General features: G+C 51.8%; 2 protein-coding genes across 5 annotated transcripts in view; both read right to left on the bottom strand.

The window, feature by feature from the left end:
• LOC123935904 (glycoprotein Xg-like) overlaps positions 1 to 4,904 on the bottom strand; it is a 31,629-nt gene extending 26,725 nt beyond the window's left edge. For 2 of the 3 annotated variants that reach the window (XM_045996743.1, XM_045996741.1), the window contains exon 1: positions 4,702 to 4,903. In XM_045996743.1, coding sequence (XP_045852699.1) covers positions 4,702 to 4,762 — 61 coding nt within the window. In that variant the 5' untranslated portion in view covers positions 4,763 to 4,903. Of the gene's footprint in view, positions 1 to 4,701 lie in introns of all 3 variants that reach the window. The other variant, XM_045996742.1, reaches the window with a different exon arrangement.
• Positions 4,905 to 13,432: 8,528 nt separating this feature from the next.
• The window catches only part of LOC123935834 (CD99 antigen-like), a 30,668-nt gene continuing 17,910 nt past the window's right edge, over positions 13,433 to 26,190 (bottom strand). The window contains exons 5-10 of one of the 2 annotated variants that reach the window (XM_045996641.1): positions 25,924 to 25,992; positions 24,292 to 24,336; positions 22,643 to 22,711; positions 21,115 to 21,228; positions 15,492 to 15,548; positions 13,433 to 13,993 (exon numbers count right to left, since the gene is read on the bottom strand). In XM_045996641.1, the coding sequence (XP_045852597.1) occupies positions 13,968 to 13,993; positions 15,492 to 15,548; positions 21,115 to 21,228; positions 22,643 to 22,711; positions 24,292 to 24,336; positions 25,924 to 25,992 (380 nt within the window). In that variant the 3' untranslated portion in view covers positions 13,433 to 13,967. Of the gene's footprint in view, positions 13,994 to 15,491; positions 15,549 to 16,038; positions 17,898 to 21,114; positions 21,229 to 22,642; positions 22,712 to 24,291; positions 24,337 to 25,923; positions 25,993 to 26,190 lie in introns of those variants that run through there. The other variant, XM_045996643.1, reaches the window with a different exon arrangement.

The following is a 26,190-nucleotide window of genomic DNA, read 5'->3' as shown; positions in this document are numbered from 1 at the left end:
GAGCCGGTCCTCATCCCCTCTTCTTAGAAGGACTGCCATCCTATGGGATCAGGGCCATCCTAGTGACCTCATTTTACTGTAATCGCATCTCTCAAGACCCCCACCTTCAAACACAGCCCCATTCTGAGATCGTGGGCTTAAGGCTGCCTCCTCTGAATTTTGAGGGGACACAGTTCAGCCCGTAACAGACTTAAACCATGGAAACACCACAGACATTCTGCTGGGATAGGCAGGTGGCTCTCATGCAGCCCCAGTCCTGGGGGGAAAGAAAGGAGGTTTTCAGCAGAGCTGCATGAGGACAGGCGGAGCACATTCCTCAGGCTCAGAACTTCTGCCTCCACACCTCTCAGACCCTCAAGGGCACGCGTATCAGCCCATAATCCTCTTAGGAGCAGATTCTGGTTCAGCAGGTCTGGGCGAGGCCGAGACTATCCTTCTCAGCAGCTCCCAGGGTGTTGGAGCTGTTGGCCCCGGGGACCCTACTCTGCAGACATCCCTCCTCCCAGCTCTGTCCAGGTCATGGAACCTCCCAGGATCTGAGAGATCCTCACCCCCTTCAAGAAAATGAGAGCCAAAGAAGAGCCCTAGGCTGTTTCTTCCCATGAGTAGGAGGGAAGTTAGCTTTGAGAGAGGCTCATTGACATCATTGTGGGTGGAGACACGCGATGCTCCCCTCGTGACCTGGTAACAGGCAGGGGCTCCCCGAATTCCCAACACAGGAGGACTACCTACAAAGCTGAGAATGCATCCAGAGTGGGGCTCCAGGAATGGATGGTGGGATGGGGGACTCTGCATTTTGACCAGGGCCACCCCCAGCAATCCTGAGGACCGCCACCCACCAAAGTTCCCCAACTACCTCCCCCAGGGATCACCGTTTGTCCAGACCATATTTTATTGGGATCCACAAGGATAAAAACAAACCATCAGAAGACAGTGTTTTGGGAAAACTCTTGAGAATGGTTTGCTCCAGGGTCATCTGGGAAACCGGTCCGAATGCTCACAGCAGAAGGCACAACGCTTTGTGAGCTTTGCCCCCTCGGTTCTCAAGAATGTGGCAATTTCTACAGCAGCTGTCCTCACCACAGGGACACCTTCTTCAAGTGTGTAGCTCAAGGTCATAGGGAAAGCGGGGATGCTAAAAGATTTAACAGACCTGGCTCCACTCTACTCTAGCACCAGAAACAAACACAGGAGTTATTTCTGAAGACAGACCTGCAGGAGACCCAGGGGGCTGAGGACAGGCACATTGGAACCCTCCAGAAAACCTGCAGACTTGGTGCCTCAAGCAGTGGAAGTGGAAACATGAAAGCACCCTGGATGTTTCATACTTTGTGTCAGTGTGGACAGGCTTCACTGCCCAGATGTTTGGTCAAATGCTAGTGTAGATGTCACTGGACCGGTACGTTGTTGATGGGACTGCCATCTGCAATCACATACTGGGAAAGCATACCACCGTTACTAATGTGTGGGTCTCCTCCATCTGTTGAAGGCCTTAAACGCAATGAGTAAGGTCTCCTGGAGAAGAAGGGAGCCAGACTCAACATGGCAGTGTTGTATCCTAGCTGAGTTGCTAGCCTGCCCTGAAGGTTTTGGACTTGCCAGCCCCATAGTCCTGTGGGGCAGTTCGTTAAAGTATATTTGAGTCTATAGATTTATGATGATGATAAGGACAATGATCATAGATAGATAGGTGGATGGATGGATAGTCAGATAAATGATGGATGGGTAGATGTATGGGTGGATGGATGCATACATAGGTGGATGGATAGATAGATGGATAGATGGATGGATGGACAGATGGATGGATGGATGGATGGATAGATGGATGGATGGATAGATGGATGGATGGATAGATGGGTGGGTGGATGGATGATGGATGGATAGGTGGGTGGATGGATGGATGGATAGATAGATGGATGGTTTGTTGGATAGATGGGTGGGTGGATGGATGATGGATGGATAGGTGGGTGGATGGATGGATGGATAGATAGATGGATGGTTTGTTGGATAGATGGGTGGGTGGATGGATGAGTAGATGAGTGGATAGACATGGATGGATGGATGGATGGATGGATGGATGGATGGATGGATGGATAGATGGGTGGCTGGATGGATGATGGATGGATAGGTGGGTGGATGGATAGATGGATGGTTTGTTGGATAGATGGGTGGGTGGATGGATGAGTAGATGAGTGGATAGACATGGATGGATGGATGGAAGAATGGACGGATGGACACATACATAAATTATGGATGGATGGATAGATCAATGGCTGGATGGATACATAAATCATGGATGGATGGATGGATGGATGGACAGATAGATGTACGTATATATAGGTGGACAGACATCAGGTGGATAATACTTAGATCCATACATCAGACTCAGGCTGATGGAGACTCTCCTGCTAACATAAGATTTCTCAACCTGAGCTGCAGCAACATTTGGGGCTGGATCCCTTTCTGACACGTGCAGCAGACATCGGCGGCCTCCTTGGCTTCCACCCGACCCACTCACAGGCGTGACTGCCAAACAGGACTCCAGATATTGCCAAGTGTCCCCTGGGGTCAAAGCGGCCCCCATTGAGAAGGGCGGGCTGCAGTATGTCTGCCCGGGGGATGTCCCTTTTGGCCTGGCCATGCTGGCTGCTGATGCATGGCCGAATGGGGAACCCCAGAGCAGCTGGCCCCTCGTGCCACAGATCCATGGGTCTCCACCCAAGGGTAAACCAGAGGGCCTGGTCCTTACTCATCATTCGTCCCAGGGAGCCCTGACTCTGCACAGCGTCACTTCGGGTGCTTCTGAACCTACAGGTCCCAAGCCCCACCCACATACCATAGGAGCATCTCAAGGGGGCAGTACTTGGCCTGGCGTCTTTAATCCGGCCCCCTTCCAGGTGACTCTGCACTACAAGATGGAGAACCACTGCCCTACATAGGTGGGCAGGTTCAGCCCCACCAACAGGCATGGTGACAAGACAGGCTTAAATGACTCATCTGGGGCTTGGCCGTCACACCCAGAGATCAGCTAGATCAGACGTAGTTGAGGGTCCACGAGGAACGAGGCAGAATTAAGGGAGACTCTTGGTTGGTTCTGGGGTGCGCTCAGCGTGGGCTGCAGTCCCGTGGCCCAGTGTGGCCTGGTCTATTGCCTCGGGCACGGATCCCACTCTCCACGTATCAGCCAACCACAACGCCCCACAGAGCTGGGTGCAGCACAATAATATGATAATACATTATAATAACATATATAGAAGACGCTATATGTTTAGGGGAGAAACATGCATAAAGATAGGTACTTCCTTCTTTCTCGAGAGACCCAAACCACAAGCTGGCCTTGGCAAGTTTCATTTCTGCTTCTGCTTCCCGATGGCAGAACCTCAGGCCCGTGATGGAACCCCACCCCGTGCCTCAGTGTACCCATCTATAAGGCGGCGGCAAGCACGGCCTCATCATGGGACTGCGTGAGAATCCGCTGGGAGGCTGATGCGTGCGTGGGGTACAGGACACGAGGCTGTCACGGAAGGAATTTGGTGCACGTGGGCCACAGCCAGGGCCTCGCCAAGGACACCCGCCAAACACCCAGCGACGTTCCCACCGATGCCCGAGGAACCGAGTGGCTCCTGAAGGAATTTGCCCCCCTCGTCCCTGAAGCATCCGATGGACGGAACCGTGCAGGTCTCATTGTCCCGAGGGGTTCGCTGAGCCTCCCGCTGTCCCCACACAATGACAAGATCAACTCTGGGACCTGCTTTCCTGGAGGTCGGGCTGCGTCTGCCCCTGGGCAGCTCCATGTTAAAACGAGCATTTGCCCTCTGGTTCCTGGTAGGATGAATGTGGGGACTGGCCTGTCCCTGCATACGGGAGCTCCGGAATGCATCGCACGCTGGGGGAGATGGCCAGCTGACCCTCACCTCCCCACCCGCCCCCGGACAACCTACGCCCCATCCCTGAACACACCCCGAACAGGAAAAACAGGACGCACCACGAAAGGGACGTGGGAACACAATCCCGCCTTCCTAACCTACAACATGTCCTAAACCTCCATCCCACCCGCCTCCCCGTGCTTGCAAGAGGACCACGAAAATGACCAGAGGGGCTGCTTCGGTCCCAGATCTCACGTGTTCCATACGGTTCCCAAATAGCCTCCTGCCCCGCCCTCCTACAAACAAACACCCCCTCCGCACCCCTCCCCGCATCTGGGACGCAGCCGCGTGAGCTCCAGAGGCAGCTCTGGGCGTAAACAACTTCCATGACTTTCTTTTGCAACCAAGAAGGATCTCATTTATCCAAGAAGCGGCAGAATCCAACCCCGCGTGCCAGCTCTGGGTTTACCCCGAAAACCGGCCGAACTAATCTTTTCCATGGGGAACAAGGACTTTAAAAGACCCTTTGCTCCCCCGGTTGAGCTTACATCACGGAGTAGGAGGGCCATGTTGGAAACGCAGAGCGGAAAGGCCAAGAGCGCCCCTTGCTTCCAAGCGCTGTGGGCCCACGTTCTGCCGGTTCTGGGTCCGGGTTCCGGGCTCCACGGCGACCCGCGGTCCCCTGTGCCCTCTCAGAAGCCACCCATCCCGTCTCCTCTAATGCCGTCTGGCAGCTTCTCCCCGTTTGATCAGCAGAAGCTGTTCAGGAAGGAGATTTGAGAAGCAACCAGACAGCACCACGGCAGCTCTCCCTCGGGGCCGAGACGGCGCTTACCTTGCACGTGCGCCAGGAAGCCCAGCACAGTGACCCAGAAGAGGCCCCAGGGTCTCTCCATCCTTGACGGCAGCAGGAACGAACCTCCTTGACGGCCGCAGCCCAGCGGCGCGTGAGATCCGGCCTCCCGAACCCCACCCTCCGTGTGTTGACTTCCTGTCTCCCGGCTTGGAAGGAAGGGAGGCCAAGTTCCAAGCGGAAAGTCTGAAGCGAGCTGCAATCCCTTTGCCAAAAGCTAATGGGGCCCGTGCTCAGACGGCAAACCCCACAGCCAGGGCGGGCGAGGCCCGTGTGTGCTCGATGGAGGTCTCCCGGGGCCTCCCCAGAGCAGGGCTCGCTGGCGGACGCTCAGCACGGCGGGAAAACAGGCACCACCTGGCAGCAAGTGGCCTTCCCCACTTCGGGAAGCCGGCACACCTGCTCAACAGCTCTGCTCCCTGCCGGCGTGGGAGGTGCCCCGAGATCAAAGTGTTGCCAACCCCGAGCCCCAGGAAGGACGCTCCCTGCCCACAGATCTGTGCATTCCAAGCTTCCTGCTTCCCCACAGGGGGATTTCAGGACGAGCTCACGCATTCGTCCCACAAACACGGGGGACACAAACGTCTTCTGAGCCAGGCCCACACTGGCTGCCGGGTTGGCGGCGGTGAGGAATGCATCGTTGTGGACAAAGAGGAGGGGACATCGAAGGTTAAGCCAGACGGTGCTCGCGGGGCATTGCATGATGCAGGGATGCACACCGAGGCCTCGGGGACAGGGTGGGGGGGCGCTGGCAGGCGCTGAACTCAGCCAGGTGTCGGAAAACTCTTCTGGGGAGGACCGTGGCCTTGAGAGGATTGTAAAAGCTGAGAAGGAAGGACGCAAGATGGGACAGACAGAGCGTTAGGGCCGAGAAGTTGTAGGCTGTAGGCTCTCCGTACAAGACAAGAAGCCCACGGCCACTATGTGGGACAACTCTAGGGGGCGCCATGCACACCTCCAACGGTTATCAACTGAAGGTCTGCGTCCCCCCGAGATCCATATATCGTAGCCCCATCTTCCAATGGGATGGGATTGGACGTGGCCCCCTTGGGAGTGACTACACTGAGATCAGGTCATGAAGGTGGGCTCCATGATGGGATTGTGTCCTGAGGAGGAGAGGAAGACACACCATAGCTCTGTCAGTCCACCCCGTGAGCACACGGGAAGACGTGGGGTCTCTGTCCCAAGGAGACTGGCCTCGGGACGAACCAGCCTCGGCCCCGCCTGGATCTCAGACTCCCAGCTTGAGCCCCGCCTGGATCTCAGACTCTCAGCCTCCAGGACAGTGAGAAATAATGGCTATTGTTTGAGCCGCCCAGTGCTTGGTATCTTGTCATACCAGCTCAGGTGGACGACGGTGCCAAGTAGGACAAGTGCCCCAGAGGCGAAGAGTAGCCATTCTTTGCCTCGTTCCTCACGGACGTAGGGTGTGACTTAGCGCATGTCATGTGATACATCAGATAGCATCTGATAGAGCCTTCATGATATTCCGTACATCCGGGGGGCATAGTTTGTCGGCTAAACCATTCCCTGTCCATGTAGGGATGGTGCTGTGGGATGGGGAGGCCAGTGGGGTTGCACAGTTGATCCTGGGGCCCATTCGCTGCTTTGTGGGCCATCAGAACCGAGAACAGAGATTTGCCCTGACATTTACCGACTTTGTCCGACTCTACGTTTATGGATAGTCCGTGTTTCGAATTGAAATGTATCACAGCCAACGTTGAAAGCAGCCCAAGGTCCATTGTATTTGGTGTCTCGTTTTGTCCCGTAGGAAAGGGAGCGAATGACCGTGTGAAATGAAAAGGCGGGATGTCGGGAAAGTTATCTCACCCTCGTTCCTTCCTCCCGACCCCCCAAAAAATCATGGTCATGAAGCATGGGAGTTGGTCCTTCGAGCACAAGGACAAATTCGATGGAGAGAAAGGGAAGGGAGAACATTCGGGGAGAGCAAACAGGAGGTGTGGACCTCTTGAGTCCCGGCTTTGATAATAAGGTCTGAGTCGGGTCCCTTGAGGATTACCATAACGACCGGCCGGGTCTTGACTTTGCTAGTCCTGGATGCTGTATGAAGATCTCGGTCTGCAGGCTGGTGGGAACCACAGCGCAGCCGTAATCAGGGGAGGCTGGAGATGGTGTCCTCTTGGGAAGAGAAGCCCACCCGTGGCCAGGAGATGAGTTACAGAGGGGGCTGAGTTTGATGCAAGGAGGTCACAAAAGCCTTTGATGCCTGCTGGGGGAGGTGGACAAAGCCAATAGTCATGGGGTGGGGTGGTTTCAAGCATTCTTTGGAGAGAGAACCTATGGAAATATGGCACCCGTATCCTACCACAAGAGGACCCTTCTATGGATCTGGAGAAATTGCAGTCCCTAGCATATGGCAGAGCTTGGATTCAAAGCCAGGCAGCCTAGGGGCACCTGGGGGGCTCCGTCGGTTAAGAATCTGACTCTTGATTTTGGCTCAGGTCGTGATCTCAGAGTCGTGAAGTCAAGCTCTGCATGGGGCTTCCTGCTCAACGAGGAGTCTGCTGGAGACTCTTTCTCTCCTTCTACAGTTCCTCCCGCTCTCTTGCTCTCTCTCAAATAAATAAATAAATCTTTAAAAACCATTTAAATCCAGACAACCCGAGTCCCAGACTCATCCGTCCTCAACGTGTCCTGTTGATGGTTGGCCCGAAGCATGGGTTCAAACATGACCTGTTACGTTAAACCGAGAGGAAATTGGAAGAAGGCGGCTGGTGAAGGGGATGGAGGTGACCATCCAGCCTTCCGTCTTTGGTCCAGCGTGGGTCGGGTTGACCCTAGAATGAGAGAGCAAAAAGTCAAGAGCAATGTCCGGTGCTTGGCGTGAAGAGAAAACTCTGGCTCGGACCGGTTGGCTTTTCACGTTGAGTGAAACACAGGGGCGTCTGTTTTTCTGGTTTCCTGAGTATTCGTTACATCTCCAAGTCTCACGTCTGTCACCCAACAACTACTTGGAAATTACCTGCTTGGTGTCAAGCACAGAGAGGCGTGGGACACTGAGCTAACTCAACAGGCGCCGTGCCCTCCAGAGATGGACACATCGGTGTTTTCGGCTGAGTTGTGTCTCCTCGGAAACATACGTCATGGTCCTCAACGCCAGGAACTCAAAACGTGACTTTATTTGGAAACAAGGTTCTTGCAAACGTAGTTAGTTAGGAGGACCCGGGTGGGCCTAGAGAACTGGACCTTCTCATGGCTGATCCAAGTGGGACCTAAATCCAATGACATTGTAAGACATAGATGAGGAGAGACAGAGACGCAGAGGAGAAGCCACATGAAGATGGACGCAGAGATGGCAGGGACGTGGCCATGAGCCCAGGGATGCCTGGAGCTCCAGAAGCGGGAAGACGCAGGAAGGACCCTCTCCAAGAGGTTCAGGATGGAGCATGACCCTGCCCTGCCTGGATCCCCATGGTCCTGCCTCGCCTGGATCTCAGCATCCCTGCCCCGCCTGAATCTCAGACATCTGGTCTCCAGACCTGGGAGACTTGATGAATTCCTGTGGTTTTAAGCCGCCTGATTGGTAATTCTTTGTCACAGCAACAAGGAGACATTCATAGATGTCCCTTTCTTTGAAACAAAAGACCAAAAAGGTACTGACTACGCATAAGCCTTTTTCTTCCGGCACAGAAATTACCCCCCAAGCCCTCTGTGCTACGTATCGGCAGAGCATCGCCACGGTCACGTTGGAAAGCCCCGTCGTGTTCATCAGCGCCGTTGCAAACTGTCACACAGGCACGTCCTTCACGCCGTGGTGGGTTTTTCCTCCCCTCCCATCACTAGGATTCGGACACGACAGTACAGTTCTCGAACACGGGTCGGAGCCCAACCGAATGCATTTCCCACGTGCCTGTCCATCCTCCGTGACACGTGGACCTGAGTGGAAAAACACAGGCACTCGCCTTACGTAAGAGCACTTTCGGGGACCCAGAGCCCGGCTTTCTCGTGGCCACCTCGAGGTGGAGAATGCGTGGCAGAAAAAAGGCTGGATAGGGCACCCGGTGACCGGCCGCCGAGGACACGGCCGGGGAAGCACTCAGTTGCGGGGAGGAGGGTTCGAGGGGTCTTGTGCCGTCATTGAGTGCTTTGGAGCCAGCTGGGACTGAAACCACCTGAGTCCGCAAAATGTGTCCTGTCCTTTTCTTCCTTCCTTTCCTCGCTCCCTTTTTCTTTTTCTTTCTTCCTTTCCTTTCCTTTCCCTCATTCCCCACACAAGGCAAAACAAAAACAAAAACAAAACCAGACAAACCCACACTATCGACGCCGCAGACATTTTACAGAAGACCCGGATTCTTTCCATCCTCGGTTGGGAATCCGTCCGCAGCACCAAAGCCGCCCGGTCGCCGATCCAGGAATTTTTTCCCCGTTTTCCCAGAGTTTACAGCCGCGTGTCCACAAGACCCTGCGATTACGCCTCCTCACCCACCGACACACACTGACCGACCCTTGCCGGCCGCCTCCCTCCACGCGTCGGCAAAACGTACCAACTCACCATTTCCAAAAGGCTCGGAACCGTCTGACCCCCGGCGTTCGTGCCCAAGAAAGACAAAAAAAATACATCCTGGTCGTGAAAGCGGTTTCTAAACCACCTTCCCTTACGCACACAAAAGAGCTGGATTTAGCCTCAACAGATGTGAAAGGGGAAACGAAGCCTGACGTTTTCTGCCTGTTTTTTCCCCCGACACCGGGAGACGCGCGCACGTGTGCGTTGAGCGTCTGGTGATCCGGTTCTGGTTCTGAGCACCCAGGGCCGTCCTGTCGGAGGTGAGGGACGCAGGGCACAGTGGGGCGCACACAGGTCTGTGTATGTGAGAGAGAGAGAGATGCTTTCAGGAAACCTGCATGTCCGATCCCAAACTCCCCACGGGACCGTCGATCGCGGCAGGGGACGTGCTCGGAAAGACGCTTTCTCCCCATTTCCCCGAGCAGGAAAAGGAACAGGGACACCGCCCTGTGGACGAACTTGCAAAACCGCACGGTCAGCATCAGAAAACAGACACCAAAGGCCACATCTGTGTCAGTCGGTGTCCCTGAAGCGTCCACAAGGGGCAAACCCGAGGTAGAAAGCAGATGGGTGATTTCCCAAGGACGCAGTTCAATTGTGTCCGTCCCCACCCCCCCCCCCCCCCCCCCCCCCCCGCTCCTGCTCCCCCAAAATCCCATATTGGAGTCGTCTCTGGAAATCCTGCAGAATGTGAGGTTTGCTGGACCTCAGGGAAGTGTCAGTGAAACTGGTTAGGACGGGGTCACGCCGGACTCAGGTGGGACATGACCGGTGTGCGGTGTTCCCATACAAACGGGGACGTTTGCACACGGATGGGCGCATGGAGGCAGAGCGGGACCAGCCAAGGGACGCCCCGGCCCTCCAGCTGCCCCGGGGAGTGGAGACGCAGACAGGGAGCAGACTGTCCCTGGGATGCTCTACCGGGAACCGGTGCGGTGCCCTGCGCGGTCCCAGACTTCGGGTCTCCAGAACAAAGACACAACACGCTTCTGTGGTTTAAGCGCTTCCCACCCGTGCTACGAGCTGCCACATGCAAGACGGACAGGAGTGTTTTTGCTCACGTCTTTGTCCGTCTGCAGCACACAATGGGGCAGAACGACCCCCATCCCGGTCTAGTGAGACACGACAGCTCCCATGGGCAGGACGGGCCGTCCAGAGCCTCCCTCGATTCCATGGACTTGGGTACAAGGACAAAAAGGTGCACAGAATATAAAACACCTGTTTCCATTGCCCCAGGTTTGCAGTGAGAAAGCAAAGGGCGGCAGGTGTCCCGGGACGTGTGGGCAGGCAGCGAAGCAAGCCCAGAGTGGGACCTTGGACCACATTCCTCCCATCTATGGGGCCAGGATGCCAGGTGGGTTCCTGGCGCAGAGAGGGAGGGAGCCGACCTATTTGATACCCTGCCACCCGCCATGTGCCCCGGAAGCCGGGTGTGAGAACAGAAGGGGACGGACAGAACCGGGAAGGAGCACTCAGCCTCCAGGGAAGCCGGATTCTGCGAAACCGGGCTGTGGGCACAAGCCGCGTCTGGCCATATATGACCATCCCCTGAGCAGCGGAAGGAGATACACTGATACCTTGTCAGGCACTCCTGGCCAGAGACGCTCTTGTAAACTGGGCACGGCCAAGGTCAGAAATCCCTGCAGGCCTCCCCAGCTGTGCCCCGTCGAGGGCCAGAGGGTCACTTGGTCCGTCTCTGCAAGCCACGCAGGGTCTGGGCAAACCACCCCATTTGGCCGTTAGAGGCGGGAGGCAGCCACACGCATTCCGAACAAACAGGAGATCTGGACGACCACCCAACGTGATGCGTGGACACAAAATTTGACTCGAAGGCCACAAAATTTTCGTACATCCCCAAATATGCCTGTTCTTATGGAATCTTAAAACCACAGAGAGTTGGGTGCCCGGGTGGCTCCGTGGGCGAAGCCTCTGCCTTCAGCTCAGGTCATGATCCCAGGGTGCTGGGATCGAGTCAAGCATCGGGCTCTCTCTCCGTGGGGAGTCTGCTTCCCCCTCTCCTTCTGCCTCCTGCTCTCTCTCGAATAAATAAAATCTTTATAAAAATAGGTTAAAATAACAAAATGATGCAGAGTCATAAAAACCATTCACACGGCAGACCGCACTGGGGTTCTGGGGTGGGGGTTGTGTGGTCCTGGGATGCACGTGGTCGTTGGACCCCCACGTGTCACTGGTGGAGGACGGCCACGTCTTACGCCCCCCAGTCAAAGGACTCTAGTCTCCCACACAGGTCTCAGCCCAAACAGCTCCCATACAGGACGCACAGATGGGACAGAGCTGATCAGAAGGATTTCACATTTGCGTCCTCTGTATCTTCAACACCGAGAATGCACGTGGGTTTCCATGTTCACTCTCAGGAACAAAAGCTTCGATCCACTGGAGAGGGAAAGAAAAACCAGAAATGATAACAACAGGAACAAGGACACGTGAAAAAAATGGGCAAAGGGTGTATTCACGTGTCTCCCCCATAAATGGCAGGCAAATGGATTTTCCCACGCATCCCCAATCCCACCTGCATTGAGAGAAATGTAACCTAAAACCAGGGATTTGATGCTGTGTTTTCAACAGGTTGGCAAGGCCCATAATGTCTCCACAGCTTTTGGAGGACACCAGAGACATCACTGGGAACACCATGAATTTACACAATCTTCATGCATTTAGGCTAAACACACACACACACACACACCCTAACGAAGCTGGCCTCAGACAGTAAACAAATACACACACGCTTGCACAAATGTTCAATGCCCGCATTTTCCTGATGCCGACAACCTGCACTCAGCTCACGCGGGTTGGCTAAACGCATTCGGACCGAGGCGTAAACCCTCTAACTGGGTTCCTGTCTCCCGTAGCCCTACATAAATTTCTTTTTTTTTTTTTAAGGATTTTTAAAAAAGACTTTATTTATTTGAGAGAGGAGAACACAAGCAGGGGAGAGGCAGGCAGAGGGATAAGCAGGTTCCCCACTGAGCAGGGAGCCCGATGGGGATCTTGATCCCAGGGCCCCGGGACCGTGACCTGAGCTGAAGGCAGACGCTTCAACCATGGAGCCCCTCCAGGCATCTCCCCTACATAAATTTTCTCATCCTGATTTCAAAACCGTGACCCTAAGATTCCTCATATAAAAGCTCAGAAATAACTAAACGAAGCCATTTTCGTCAAGGAGGAAGAGTACACTCGCAGCTCCTTTCCAGTCGTTAGAAACAGCAGGAGCTCGTCTGCCACCAAACAGTGTTACCCCAAAGATAGAGCAACATCTCCCACCCTGGCAATGAACACACGTGGTAAAGACACGACCGTTAGCAAATTTTCACCAAAAAATCCACAAGGAAGAAGACGGGAGTATCTGAAAGCAGGGGCGACATCTGATTCAGGGGAGTATCTGAAATGTAGAGGAGTATCTGACTCCGAGGAGTATCTGACACACAGAGTAGATCTGATTCAGTGCAGAGGGGTATGTGATGCAGGGGAGTATCTGCAAGCAAGGGAGTATCTGAATGCAAGGGAGTATCTAATGCAGGGGAGTATCTGAATGTACAGAAGTATCTGATGCAAGGGAGTATCTGAATACAGAGAAGTATGCAATACAGGGAGTATCTGATGCAGGGGAGTATCTAAAACAAGGGAGTGTCTGGATACAGAGAAGTATGCAATGCAGAGGAGTATCTGAAAGCAAGGGAGTACCTGACTATAGAGAAGTATCTAATACAGGGGAGTATCTGAATGTATAGAAGTATCTGATGCAGGGGAGTATCTGAATACAGAGAAGTATGCAATGCAGGAGAGTATCTGGATGCACAGGAGTATCTGAAAGCAAGGGAGTATCTGCATATAGAGAAGTATCTAATACAGGGGAAGTATCTGAATACAGAGACATATGCAATGCAGGGGAGTATCTCAAGCAAGGGAGTATCTGAATACAGAGAAGTATGCAATGCAGGGGAGTATCTCAAGCAAGGGAGTGTCTGAATACAGACAAGTATGCAATGCAGGGGAGTATCTGGATGCTGTGAAGTCCTTGTTCCCGATGTACCAAAACCAGTAAAGGAAAGTAGGCAGCGAAAGAAAAACCCCGAAAAGACAGGGGCACACTTGGGTTGTCCATCCCACTGGTTTCCACAGCCTTCTTTAAACGTCACCCCATGGCAAAATATTTCAGTAAAAAAGTACTTGGTTTCTCGTTTCTTTTTTATTAGTCTGGCGTGGAAAACAAGAACAAAACAAACAAATCCTACCCAATGAAGGAAACCTCGAGGACACTAGTGGAAGGTTTATCTCACTGTATCCGAGGGTCAACGCCAGGGACGGGTCTTTTTAGTTGACACGTGGTGTGGTAAACCGCCCAGAGTTCCGGGCGGGAGAACCTGTGCGGGGTCGGTGTTGGAAAGACTCTGCCATGGAGAATGGGTCTCACCCACCCCATGGGGAAAGCCCTAACAGCCCCGGAGAGGGGGAGCACAGTTCCCCTCTGAAGGCAACGCGCAGCGTGAGAACCCCCCTCGTCTACGCAGCATGGTGCAAACGGGCGCAACGCATCTGAAGGTCAAAACAAAGCGTCTCAATGTAAGGACAGGCGCGGGCAGGACGGGGCTGGAGCCTGCCGTGGCCGCCGCCGCCCGTGCACGTGATTTTAGGGAAGACACAGCCAGCGAGTCTTGTCCTTCTGCTGGGAATTACGTCACGGACGTGCGTCGTGGCCAAGCTTCTATTTTTCCAGAAGACTCCACTGGACTGTCAAGGACAAACAGATGAGAAAGACTTGAGTAGGCATTCCCGGCTCCCCCCAAAACCCACATGTCACCAGCTGCTCCGGAAACATTTCAGACGCGGGTGATTCCCCTACAAGATACGTGAGCGCGAAACCCATCACTGACAGAAAGCAAATCCTGACTCTGACCTGCTTGGAGAAAAAGAGTCAAGAAATTCAGTGTATGATCAACTCTAGCTAGAAAAAAATACATACTCCACGAAAAATAGGAAAAAGAAAAAAAAAAAAAACAGGAGAAGGCATTTTCTCCTAGAAAAAAACAAATAAAAACATACACCATGAGAAATGGGGAAAAAATATAGAAGGCATTTTTTAACTAGGAGAAAAAAAAATTCATACTCCAGGAAAGCTAGGGGAAAAAATAGGAGAAGGAATTTTCTCCTAAAAAAACAAAAAGCAAAAAAATAAAAACATACTCCAGGGAAAATAGGACAAAAAAATATAGAAGGCATTTTTTCCCCCTAAGGAAAAAAACAGAAGGCATTTTCTCCTACAAAATAACCAAAAAAAAAAAACCAAAAAAAAAACAAAAACCAAAACAAACAAAAAAAAAACCAAAAACAAAAAAACAAACCCCGAAAGCAACAAAACAAAGCAAAACAAAAATACTACAGGAAAAATAGGATAAAAAATATAGAAGGTATTTCTTTTTCCTAGAAAAAAAATATATATACTCTAGGAAAAGTAGGGCAAAAAATAGGAGAAGGCATTTTCTCCTTAAAAAATAAATAAATAAATAGATAAAAACATACTCCAGGAAAAATAGGATAAAAAACATAGAAGGCATTATTTTCCTAGAGAAAGAAATAAGAACACATTTTCTCCTACAAAATAACCCCAAAAGCCCAACAAAACAGAAATACTCCAGGAAAAATAAAATTAAAAAATACAGAAGGCATTTTTTTCCTAGGGAAAATAAATACATACTCCCGGAAAAGTAGGGGAAAAAAAAGAAGAAGAAGAAGAAGTCATTTTGTCCTAGCGACTGCTCGGACACAGCCAAAACTGTCTCCGATCCACCAAATCTCACCGTACGCAATTTCCTAAATCCAGTCCCGTGGTGTTTATTAGTCTGGAATGATTTCGGGCCGAGATTTTGCTCAGCAGCTCATTTACAGTTTACAACGGGAAGTCACAGCCCGTGAGACACAGACGTCCCCAAAGTGTCCATTTTAAAAGGGAAAGTACGTTACAATGTCAGGCGACACCGATCTCGGGTCCGCACGGGTCCCATTCCCTACACGCTGCCTCTGGCGGGGCAAACAGGTACATCCCCACGTCCCTATATATAGGGGAAACGCGCTCACAGACGCCTTATTTTATTTTATTTTTTTTTTCCAACGCGGCTTTCGAAAGTGGACCTGACGGTCCGGCGTCTGCCTTGGGCCCCGAGAAGCTCCCCTCATTGGGGGAAAAAAACCGTCCCATGGACCTCGTTCTGCTCGTGGTCCCGAGGCTCACCTGGCTGGTCGGCGTTGGGGCTCTGCTGGTTCTTGGTACTGGCCTCACCCTGGTCGGCTGAAAGGAAGCACAGAAGATACCCCAAGGGGGTCAGTACACAGAAGTCCCCCCTCATGTCACCGCCAAGCACGGTGAGCCCCCCACGGTCCTCACCACCGGCCCACATCAGCGGGACCTGGAGGGACGGACACCCAGACCCACCCGGGGCAGCTCCGTCCACAGAGGCTAAGGCTAAGGCGGCCTCGCCGGGTCCCGTTGGCTCGATTTCGAGTTTTCCCGGTTTGGGTCAATTAAAAAACATTTTTTTCCCCGAAATTTCTCTTTGGCATCTGAGCACACAACTGCTGTCCCCGACGTCCCCTCCCCACGACCGAGATCCCCTCCAGATGTCGACGGAATTCAAGACAAGGGACAGAGTCGCGGGCAAAAGGCGGTTTATTTCCGGACGGTGTCGCTCGGGAACACCGGCCGCCAAGGGGTCCCCGAGTGGACGCTGTCCCAGACCCTTCACAGAACTTGGAACTTTGTACAAAGCAATGCGCCCCATTCGGGGCAGGGACAGAGCAGACACGCCACACGCCTTCCACTGCGGGTCCCGGTGGATGTGCCAGAATCCCACTGTCCGTCGCCCTGTCCCCCCGCGTCCCCTTGGGGGCAACACGGGAAAGCGCTTGTGCCCTTCTGATGCTTTTCGATGTTGGTGTCGCACACCGCCGGCTCTCGGAGAACCTTCTCGAGGTACCAGTATCACGGCTGGACGTTGGAGGGAGCAGGACCCCGGAATGACCATGGACGGAGAGTGGGGTGGACGCGACCTGGGACAGGACAGGTGTCTGCTCTCCGGGGAGCAGGACCCCGCATGCACGGGGCACGGAGCCCAAACACCGGGGCCGCTGGTGCTGACAGTCGTGATTCTGACGGGGCTTGGCCACCCGGGCGCCTCTCCCCAATCCTGACGGCCGGGCTCTTTGCTGGACCCGTTCACACCCTTGGCCAGGGCCGACACTCGAAAGAGACGCCAGGCCTTGCAACCAGCAGGGGTGCAGAGCCAGACTCCCCGTCTCCCAGAGGGGACCTATGCCCGCCTGGGAGACATCACGCACCTCTGCCCCTAAGGGGACACCCTGTTGCCCAAGACACACCCTGCATCCCACCCTCTCCGCCCTGCCCTGCAACCAGGAAAGGCCACCCACAGCGTATCTCAGAATAAAACCAAAGCACATGCTTTTCGTCGGCACGGGGGACCACTTTTCCCTGGTAGGACCGTCACGGAAAGGGCAGCTTTACGGGCCTCTTTGGCTGGGGACTCTTTATGCGCAACGCGCGTTTGGAGCCAAGACCACAGCCCTGGGGCACCGCCGAGCCGCTGTGCCTGATGTGAGGCAGCACACACTGGACTCAGGCCCACCGGGGAACAAGCCTCATTTTATGGGAACAAAGAGATCGGCAGGGACATCCTCCAAAAAGCCAGCGGTGGCCAAGGTGACCACAGGCAGGGGAGGGGAGGGACCAGACCCAGGAGCAAAGCACTCAGAGCCCCCAGGATAGCTCCCTCCCCGTTCACTGCCCGCGCGAACCCCACGACCTTCCAGAGACCCAGGGAAAGGAGACGCCGGAACATGCCCGGGGCAGGAAAACACCCACGGCTGATTTCCCATGTACGGAACAATCCAGAGTGCATGGACTCTCCGGCCGGGGACAAGCTCCACTCCGTTCTCGACAGACGTTCAAATTCTACGACGGTGAGATTTTCAGGTTGTTCCTACACAATGGGATTTTTTTTTTCCCCTTTCCTTACTGGAGAAGTGAGTCAAGCAGGACAGTCCCGTATTATTATTATTTTTTAAATAACACGGGTCAGAGCGACAGCAAGGAACTGCTTCGTGGGACGTGCAGAGGACGAGGCTTCCGAGAACTCCAGACGCTGGAAAATCAGACGTCAAAAGCTGCAAATGCAACGCGGGCTTTGCCTCGGGACCCCCCGTTTGGCCCCGTTCAGCTTCAAGTGTGAATTTGACGGACGCTCGCGAGCGGGATGGAGGCACGGACTAAGCCCCCTCCCCGCACCCGCCACGCCGCCTGCCGCAATGTCTTTCCTGCGGATTTAAATTTAGAAGGAAACCGTTGCATTCCTCCTCCCGTCCTAAAAGTCCTTGTGCACAAATACAGTCTAACACCAAGCGCGTCCGTGCGTCTGCGAGGGGAGGGGCAGGGGACACAGAATCCGGGATCGGGTTGGCGTGGGGGGAGGCATCCCATCCCCGTGGCAACGGACTGACTGGCCGCGGGGAACGGGGCAAATGCCAGGGTTTGCGTTAGCCTCTGCGTCTCGGCGGACACAGATCACACGGGGGCAGCTCCAGGTGTGCGCACGGTTTCCTGCTCGTCCCTACGGCCGCGGCTCATCTGTAACGAAAGGTGGAGAAATGAAAACCGAACCAGACGGAAAAAGGGACCGGGGGAGCTCTGCAGAGGTCCCGGCGCGTGCAAAAGCCCTGGGCAGCAGCCGCCGGCTCTGCCAAAGACAGTCTTTGTGCTCAGGAGTACAGCGGGTTTTAGGATTTTTTTAAAAGCGATGCTTGAAGGCCAAGGGGCCGTGGGAGGCACGGGTCAGAGATGGAACCTAGTTCAAGGACAAGAGGGAGGTGAAGGTAGCCATGGACGCTGGGAGGGAGAGAAAGACAAGGGACAGGCAGCAGGTCAGCCCAGCAATACCTCAGGCACCTGCCAGAAAGAACACAAGGACACACGTGAGAGCCCACATCAGCCACCATGCACATGGGACAGCATCGTGCACAGCAAGTGACAGCCGCCCAGAGCGGGTCGCCATACATGACATTGGCCGCTCAAAGCCAACACGGCAAACCAGAAACACCCACATCAGCCACGAGCCCACGCCAGAGACGGCTCTTAACAGACCACCATGCGCCATTTGCAAAAAAGCCACATTAAACTCTAAGGCGCACATCGAAATCTCCAGGAATAAAGGACAGATCTATCAAGCCGTGTTGGCCACGGACACCGTTCCGGGCATCGGCTCCCAACATGACCCTAAAAAGCACTTCAGGGAATGTAGAGCCAGAAGGTTGGTATCTGACGGATGCATTTCCCCGTAGAGTAGACCACCCAGTTGGCGGAGACCGACCTTCACGCACAACTCAACAGACCCTACCAAATTCAATGCAATGACAAGGTCCTGGAGAACCACCCTCTACAGAAACACCCACCCTTGTAGAACTATGGTTTTCCCCAAAAAAACATGGTTTCTTGAAGCACTGGGACACGCCACGGCCATGTCCTTCTTAGAAAATGTCCATGCTCACAGCTCCACCATCCCAACAAGGACACCCACCAACAGTCCTGCACAAACTCCACTGAAAGATCTAGGATGTTGACGATCCCAATGGCTGAATCCAACACTTCAGTTCTGGGTCTTCATAAAAATGTGCCATGGAGACAAACCCCGAGTCCATCTACTAACAGGTCAAGAACGCCAAAATGTCTCTTCACGGACTTGGAAGAGATGACTCACTCTCCTATGATACCATCCTGGGGTTTGCTGAAAAGCAGAACCTGATTTTCTTTCTCTTATGGGCACTTTATAGCTGCAGACTAAGTTTCCTAATGACTGAAATCAGAACTACCAGCTTTCTTGTTGCGTTGGTTTTGTTTTTCGGTTTTTTTGGACATTTTCTTTGTGCGTCTGTATCAGCAAAGATCATAAATCCCATAAAAACCAGAAAGCAAATCAAGATGGTAAAGTCACCCCCAATGGTCACTTCACTCATGCACAATGAGAGACTGTACGAAATTCTGGGTCAATGGATGACCAGGAATGGGGGGTAGGGGGACAGAGAACACTTGGTTTTCCAAGTTCCTAATCCCATTCCAAGTACGGGAGAACATCCATTATGTCCATTATGGACATTATCCATAATCCATAATCCATAATCTGTCCATTATCCAGAACGTCCATTATGATTCTCAGGTCCTCCCCCAAATCCCTGTGCCTTGGCATATGAATGTCACTTTGGCATTGTAACATCCAAGGGAGTCATGTATCTCAAACCCGAGGTGCCAGAAAGGCTTTGCAGGTCCACGATACGACTGAATTTGGAAATCCAAATTGGATTTGACAGTCACCTATAGATTTTCAGAAAATCGTTGTTCCCAGACTTCCTATCATCCTTCCCTAGCAGGCATGCCTTCCTTCTCTCCTGGCTGGACATCAGGCTCTGAGCTGAGCATTTGCAGAGAGGGGGGCAGAAATGAAGTCCACTTGGGCTCGTCCTTGACCTCGGTTCTCTCTCCATTTGGGCACGTCCTTGACCGCACACTTGGGCATTTCCTTGACCTCATTCTTCTCTTGATTTGGGCACGTCCTTGACCGTGGTCATCTGTCCACTTGGGTGTGTCCTTGACCTTGGCCATCTATCCATTTGGACGTGCTGGATACTCAACATTCAGGCAACCGAGCATGGTTTCCTGAGGGCCCCTGACAGAAGGCGCCTGGTCACAGGGACCCTTCCCCTTTGTTGTAGGGAGAGGGATGTCAACAGAAGCTTATGTTAAGTCTCTGAACCTACAAGTCGCTTGTGACTTTCAGTTTCAGGCTACAAACAAGGTCCATGAATCTAAAAATCTAGAATGATGGGAGATTGAGGGTAGACTCCCTCTTTACAGTCAAATTTTGTATCACCATCTATTCAAATCTTTTGTGAATTTCCCTAGAGTCCTCAGGCAGTCGTCCTTGAAGATGGAGGTCAACAGCTAAGTATGAATTTGGACTTGAAACTACAGGTGGGTTGAGAAGTTCAGATAACATGAGGCTCCATCCATAGACCATGGGACCCCTAAAGCCACATCAGAGTCCACCCCTCGTGTTCATCTTACAAGAGGGAAGGCAAGACTTAGAGCAACCCAGAGATGCAAGAACATGAGCCACGTTCAAAACAGAACTTATGGACTTCAGGGCAAATCCTATGTAATTCAGGGACTCTTGCCTGTATGGTACCCAAACACCCAACGATGGAGTTCCAATCCCAATGCTGGTGGTTGTGATACCCTCCACATTTTCCTATAAATTTTATATCCTACTCCCAAACCCTCGCAAGCACCTGTCAGTTCGGGGTGGTACCAGAAAGGCAATCAGCCCTCCTCCGTTTCAGTTTTAATTCCCTTGGTTGGAGAAAACAACATGGCGGCCACCGAGTCATCGCTCTTGTCATAAGCGGGATGAGGACGATCACAGTTATAAATTAGGATGAATAAACATTTCCAAGAGCTTACATTTCTCCAATTGACCTGTCAAGACTTTCACACACAGCCCTGTGAATCCTCACAAAAGTCTGGTGGTGTGCAGTTGATCATCTCCCCCCTTTAGAGATGGAAAGCCCAAAGACAGGGGTGGTTAGTGACTGGCAAAATTTGCACAACTCCACACGGGTGGCACCAGAATGGAAGCTACAGAACCGAATCCCACTGTTCCAGGCATCTCTCGAACTGTCGGCCACCTCCCACGTGTCTCATGCCAACGGGACTTCTGCATTGTTTTAGTTTCGAGAAAGCAGAGCCTTCAAGTTAGTAAGGCACGAAGGGAAGGACGCGGCCGCAAAAACCTTACCGTTTTCTTTGAAGCAGAACTTTTTCTTCTGGTAGGCGATAAAGCTAGAGACCGCTCCAGCCACGGCCACCACGACGGCCCCAATGATGCCAGGGACTACCCCCGGGGAGTCGGCTGTAGGAAGAAGCACACGGCACCGTGACTGGGAACGTTCGCGAAGAGCAGACCACCAACAGGACAGGTGGCTGGAGGCCCTGCCCACCGGAAAAAGGTGAGACTGAGTGTCAAGACACAGGGTCCCAGGGTGACCATGGAGGAAACCCCACTCCTGAGTCTTGCCCAACTTCCAACGCCGCCTCTAGCCTGTTTGCTTGACGTGGAGAACCAGCCATTCTGCTCCCCGAAAGTCCCACCTCGTACTGGAAGTCATCTGACTACACGTATCCCTTCCAGTGCAAAACAGGTGTCAGGTAGATGACACACCCTGGGTCCCCCCATCCCTGTGGCCAGTGCAGGGGTCCTAACAGTTAGCAGAAGTTCTCAGGTGAGGCAACATGGCTCACCGTGCATGGTACCCATCTCGGAGTGGGATGTCCTGGGCATCATCCTCTTCAAACATTTTCTGAAAATCAAAGCCGCTGACCCCCTTTGCTACTTTCATTGGATTTATGGGCATGTGGTTTCCACGTGCTGTCAGTAACTCTCACACCACATGTATCTCTGCCACGTGGACAGCTAAGCTATTTCTAAGCATGGCAGCTGCTCAGGACATCCCATTCCATGAGTCAATCAAGGATGGTGTGAAGGTTAATTGTGTCCATTGACTGGGTCCAGGGGTGCCCAGATGACTGGGAAAACATTCCTTCTGGTTAAGTCCATATGGATGTTCTCGCAAAAGATTAATGTCTGTATCTACAGACTACGTGAGGCAGGTGACCTTCACCAGTGAGGATGGGCATCAATCCATCCGCAGAGGGCCTGCACGGAACAGAGCACACAGATGGGACATCCATCTTCATCTGCCCTTTGTGCATGGGCACTCCTACTTCTTGGGATTTGAGACTCAGGAGGAGACTTGCCCTCCCAGCTTTCTTGGTTCCCAGTCCTGTGGACTGGGACTGAACCACACCCCGGCTTCTCCTGGTTGTCCAGCTTGCAGTCAGCAGATCATAGAACTTCTCAGCGTCCACCATCATGGGGGATAATTCCTTACAATCAATCTCTTTCTGTAGCTCTCTATGTACATCTACATCTAGATAGATCCCAATGGTTCCGTTTCTCTGGGGAACCACACGTAATAGAGATGGGTTAGGGTTAGGGTCCGTAGGGCACCGTGGGAAGATGAGTGAACCTAACGTGTGGGTGTCATCCGTACCCCCTTGCTGAGCCTACTCAAGGACGTCAATGACCTACTTCAGCAGAGCGCTTGGGATGTGCACGGGGCAAGGCAACCACACTTGGACGTTGACCGCCATCATCTTTAGGACAACAGAGCCAACACAACACGTTTGGTCTTGACCACTGCATTCCACGTTTTCTCAACAGTGCCTATAAGAAACCCAAGACATCAGACACCACGGGTACATACCCTGCTCCCCGCCATCATGATTCTGGCTTCCTCCACCAGCGCCGCCACCGCCGCCACCCCCACCGCCTCCTGCAAGGGAGAAACAGGCTTGCAGACAAGTCGTGTTGGGAAGATTTGGGGCAAAGAAAATATCATCCCAGAGATCAACTTCCGGGACCTTGAGTTATGAAGGAACTCAGAGAGTCCTTTCCTTTCATTGAGTCCCAACTTTGCTAAACGTCATTGGACTCGTTCCTGTTTGTCTGACACGCAGGCTCAGCTCCTGAGTCAAACCACTCCTCTCATGGTGGGCCGCAGGAGAGCCAGGAAGTCCTGTGTGCCTCACAGATTGTGACCCCTCTTGCTGAGCAGGGAAGAATCCCAATCAGGGCCTTGGAGCCCACCTAAGACCCAGCCCATGGCTATGGGGTGATCCAAGCCACGTTCCTATTGACTCCCAGGATATGTACTGGTGACCCCTTGAACAACGCAAGAGGATTAGGAGAGCCAACCCACAGTACAAGCAAAAATCCATATACAACTTTTGATTCCCCCCCAAATTAATTACTCACTAATTACCTACTGTTGACTATTGGCTTCCTGATAACAAAACAGTTGATAACACAGATGTTGTATATATTACATACTGTACTCTCTCTCTCTCTCTCTCTCTCTCTCTTTTTTTTTTAAGATTTTATTTGTCAGAGAGAGAGAGAGTACAAGCAAGGGGAGAGGCAGGCAGGTCAGCTGAAGGAGAAGCAGGCTCCCCACTGAGCAAGGAGCCCAATGTGGGACTCGATCCCAGGAACCCGAGATCATGACCTGAGCCAAAGGCAGCCACTGAACCAACTGAGGCACCCAGGAGTCCCCTGTGTACTGCACTGTGACAATAAAGTACTCTTACAATGAAGTAAGCTTGGGAAGAGAACATGTGATTAAGAAAAAAGAGAAAAAATCGTAAGGGAGAGAAAAGACATTTACAAGATTATTTTGTATTTATCATAATACATGGATTCATGCAGACCCAACCTGTGTTGGTCAAGGGAGAACTGTAAGCGTATAGTAAGACCAGCTACATGTACGTATCATAAATATTAATATATTCTAACTATTATAAAGATGTTATTATTTTATTGTATACTTAAATTTTTACTTATATGTACAAGATGTATTATATCTAAGGACTGCTCTGGACCCTACTCTAACCTAAGGTTTTAAAGAGAGGGATGGAATCTGTCATAAACACATGCACTAAAAAAGTGAATTTTACTTTATGTATTTAATAAAATAAATTTAAAAAAATAGAGAGAGATGGAGAATCTGCTTTCATTTCTACGTTCACAAAATAACAGAACACATGCCATTGATGACACCCAACAGTCACCAAGCAAAAACAGGTGACTGAGGCATTCAGGAGATGTCTGAGAAACGTGCGGTCAGCCCCATGCATACGGCGGGTAGCTCCCTGAACCATCAGCACAGCAACCAGGGACCAGCCCTGGTGGGGCAGGTCTTAACAGTCCTCATCCTTGATGCATCTACCAAGGGCAGAGGGGGGAAGAGATTTCCAAGCAGTTGACTGTGATTTCACTGAGGGTCAGACCGTATACCCTGACATCATTGTGTACAGCAGGTGCGTGACAGGGAGGAAAGAGAACCCGTAACTCGACCTCCATCTGAAGCTCCATCGATGAGATCGGAATCTGAAAAGCCACCTAGGAGACAAAAACACAGTGTCACCTGGCATCTTGGGACGGTCAGGAGGGTCGAGATCAGCCACGCCTGGCCCCAAGCTCGCGGACACATAACAAATTTTTTTTTTTAAGATTTCATTTTTGTATTTTAGAAGCCGAGAGAGAAAAAGAGCATGAGCAGGGGAGGAGGGTACAGAGAGAATCTTAAGCAGACTCCACGTGGAGCATGACCCAGATGGGGGGCTCGATCTCAAGACCCTGAGATCATGACGTGAGCTGAAACCAAGAGTCGATGCTCAACTGACTGAGCCCCCTAGGCGCTCTAAGACATAACAATTAAAAAAAATTTTAAAGCACACTGGGTTCGTGCATTATTTGTTATACAGCAGTAGCTAGCTGATACGTATCAGATTTAATGCATCAGTTTAACAAGACCTATCATAGCTAAATACGGTTTGTTCCAGGAAATCAGGGACGTCATCTGTAGAAAGACATCCTTCGATATACCTTGTCATATTCATGGGTTAAAAGAAAAAAAAATATGTTCATATGCATTAATGAACACATGCAATCAATGAAATTTAATATGGGTTTTATAGCCAAGGCACAATGATTCAAATACAAGAAAACTGGAAAGAGACAACATAAAAAAATATATATATACACATTTGATTTAAAGATCACTTGCAAATAATATGATAATCTTTTTTATAAAAACTAAATGATGAAGGCAAAATTATTAACAGGTAATAAGGATTCATCATTAAGTGGCCCATGAGGAAAGACATATGCAATTCATTTCCATATCTCAGAAATAAGCAGAAAAATAATGGGCATAAAATGTATTCACAGAAAAACACCAGCAAGCAAAAGCAATTTAGAAATTACGTTTATAGGAACAGCAATGCGAAAGAGGAAAGAGAACAGATTCCAAAGCAAAAAAGCTCAATTTTGCAAATGGCCGGCACTCTGCAAATTGATTTCTCATTGGAAACCATTCCAGTGACAATAAAAGGAGGGTTTTCTTTCTCCCCAGAGGGATGAGAGACAATGACCCAGTGAGTGCTAAATTAAAAAGAAAAAACAGCCACAAAGACGCAGGGGAGCCATTCGAACATAAAAGACCCCACGGGGAAAACACACACACGTGCACACACATTCCAGGACCACTTGCCAAAAACCACTGCGAAAAATACCCAAAGGCGAAAATAAGGGGAGAAATGTTTTCATCATAAATGACTGAAAAAAGGATTTGTGCGTGGGTGACGCGGGCTTCTCGACCAGGCAAGACATGCCGGTTTTCCTCAAATGTAACCCAGAACCAGAGACACCATCAAGCCACGCGCAAAAGAGAAACCAGACGTGGCCATGACACGCCGAATTTATTTCCTTTCATTTCGGAAATACGTTGCACCAAAAGTCAAATCCAAACCAAAAATACCTTTTCAAGAACTCGTGTCCCACTCCTGGAAAACCAGAATGGCCCTGTTCCAGGGAGGGTCCCCCCCCATGAAGGCCACGCTGATCTGATAGGACGACTTCTCGGCCGACAGGGAGACCACCGTACTCTGGGAAATGCACAGTGTGCGTTCAGGGAAGGCGTCTTACCAGAAGATCCCGGCTGGTTGGGGTTTGGATGAGGCTTAGGTTTGGGTGGATTCGGTGGTGCTGGGTCATCTGTTGGTAAAAAAACACAAGTGTTGCATTTGTGAGGAGTCAGCAAAAAAAAAAAAAAACCCAAAACACAAGAAAGAAAACACATCCGTTTTCCTACAGATGGTTTTCCAAATAGCTACAAAGGGGAGCATATCCTTTCTCATGGTGGAGAATGCCAAACACAGCCACCAGCCCATTTCTTTCCATCGTCATCCAGGT

Source organism: Meles meles, chromosome Y (genome assembly GCF_922984935.1).
Source record: "Meles meles chromosome Y, mMelMel3.1 paternal haplotype, whole genome shotgun sequence".
NCBI lineage: Eukaryota > Metazoa > Chordata > Mammalia > Carnivora > Mustelidae > Meles > Meles meles.
The sequence above is the reverse complement of the archived record's forward strand: the minus strand, read 5'-3'. Positions and strand labels throughout refer to the sequence as shown.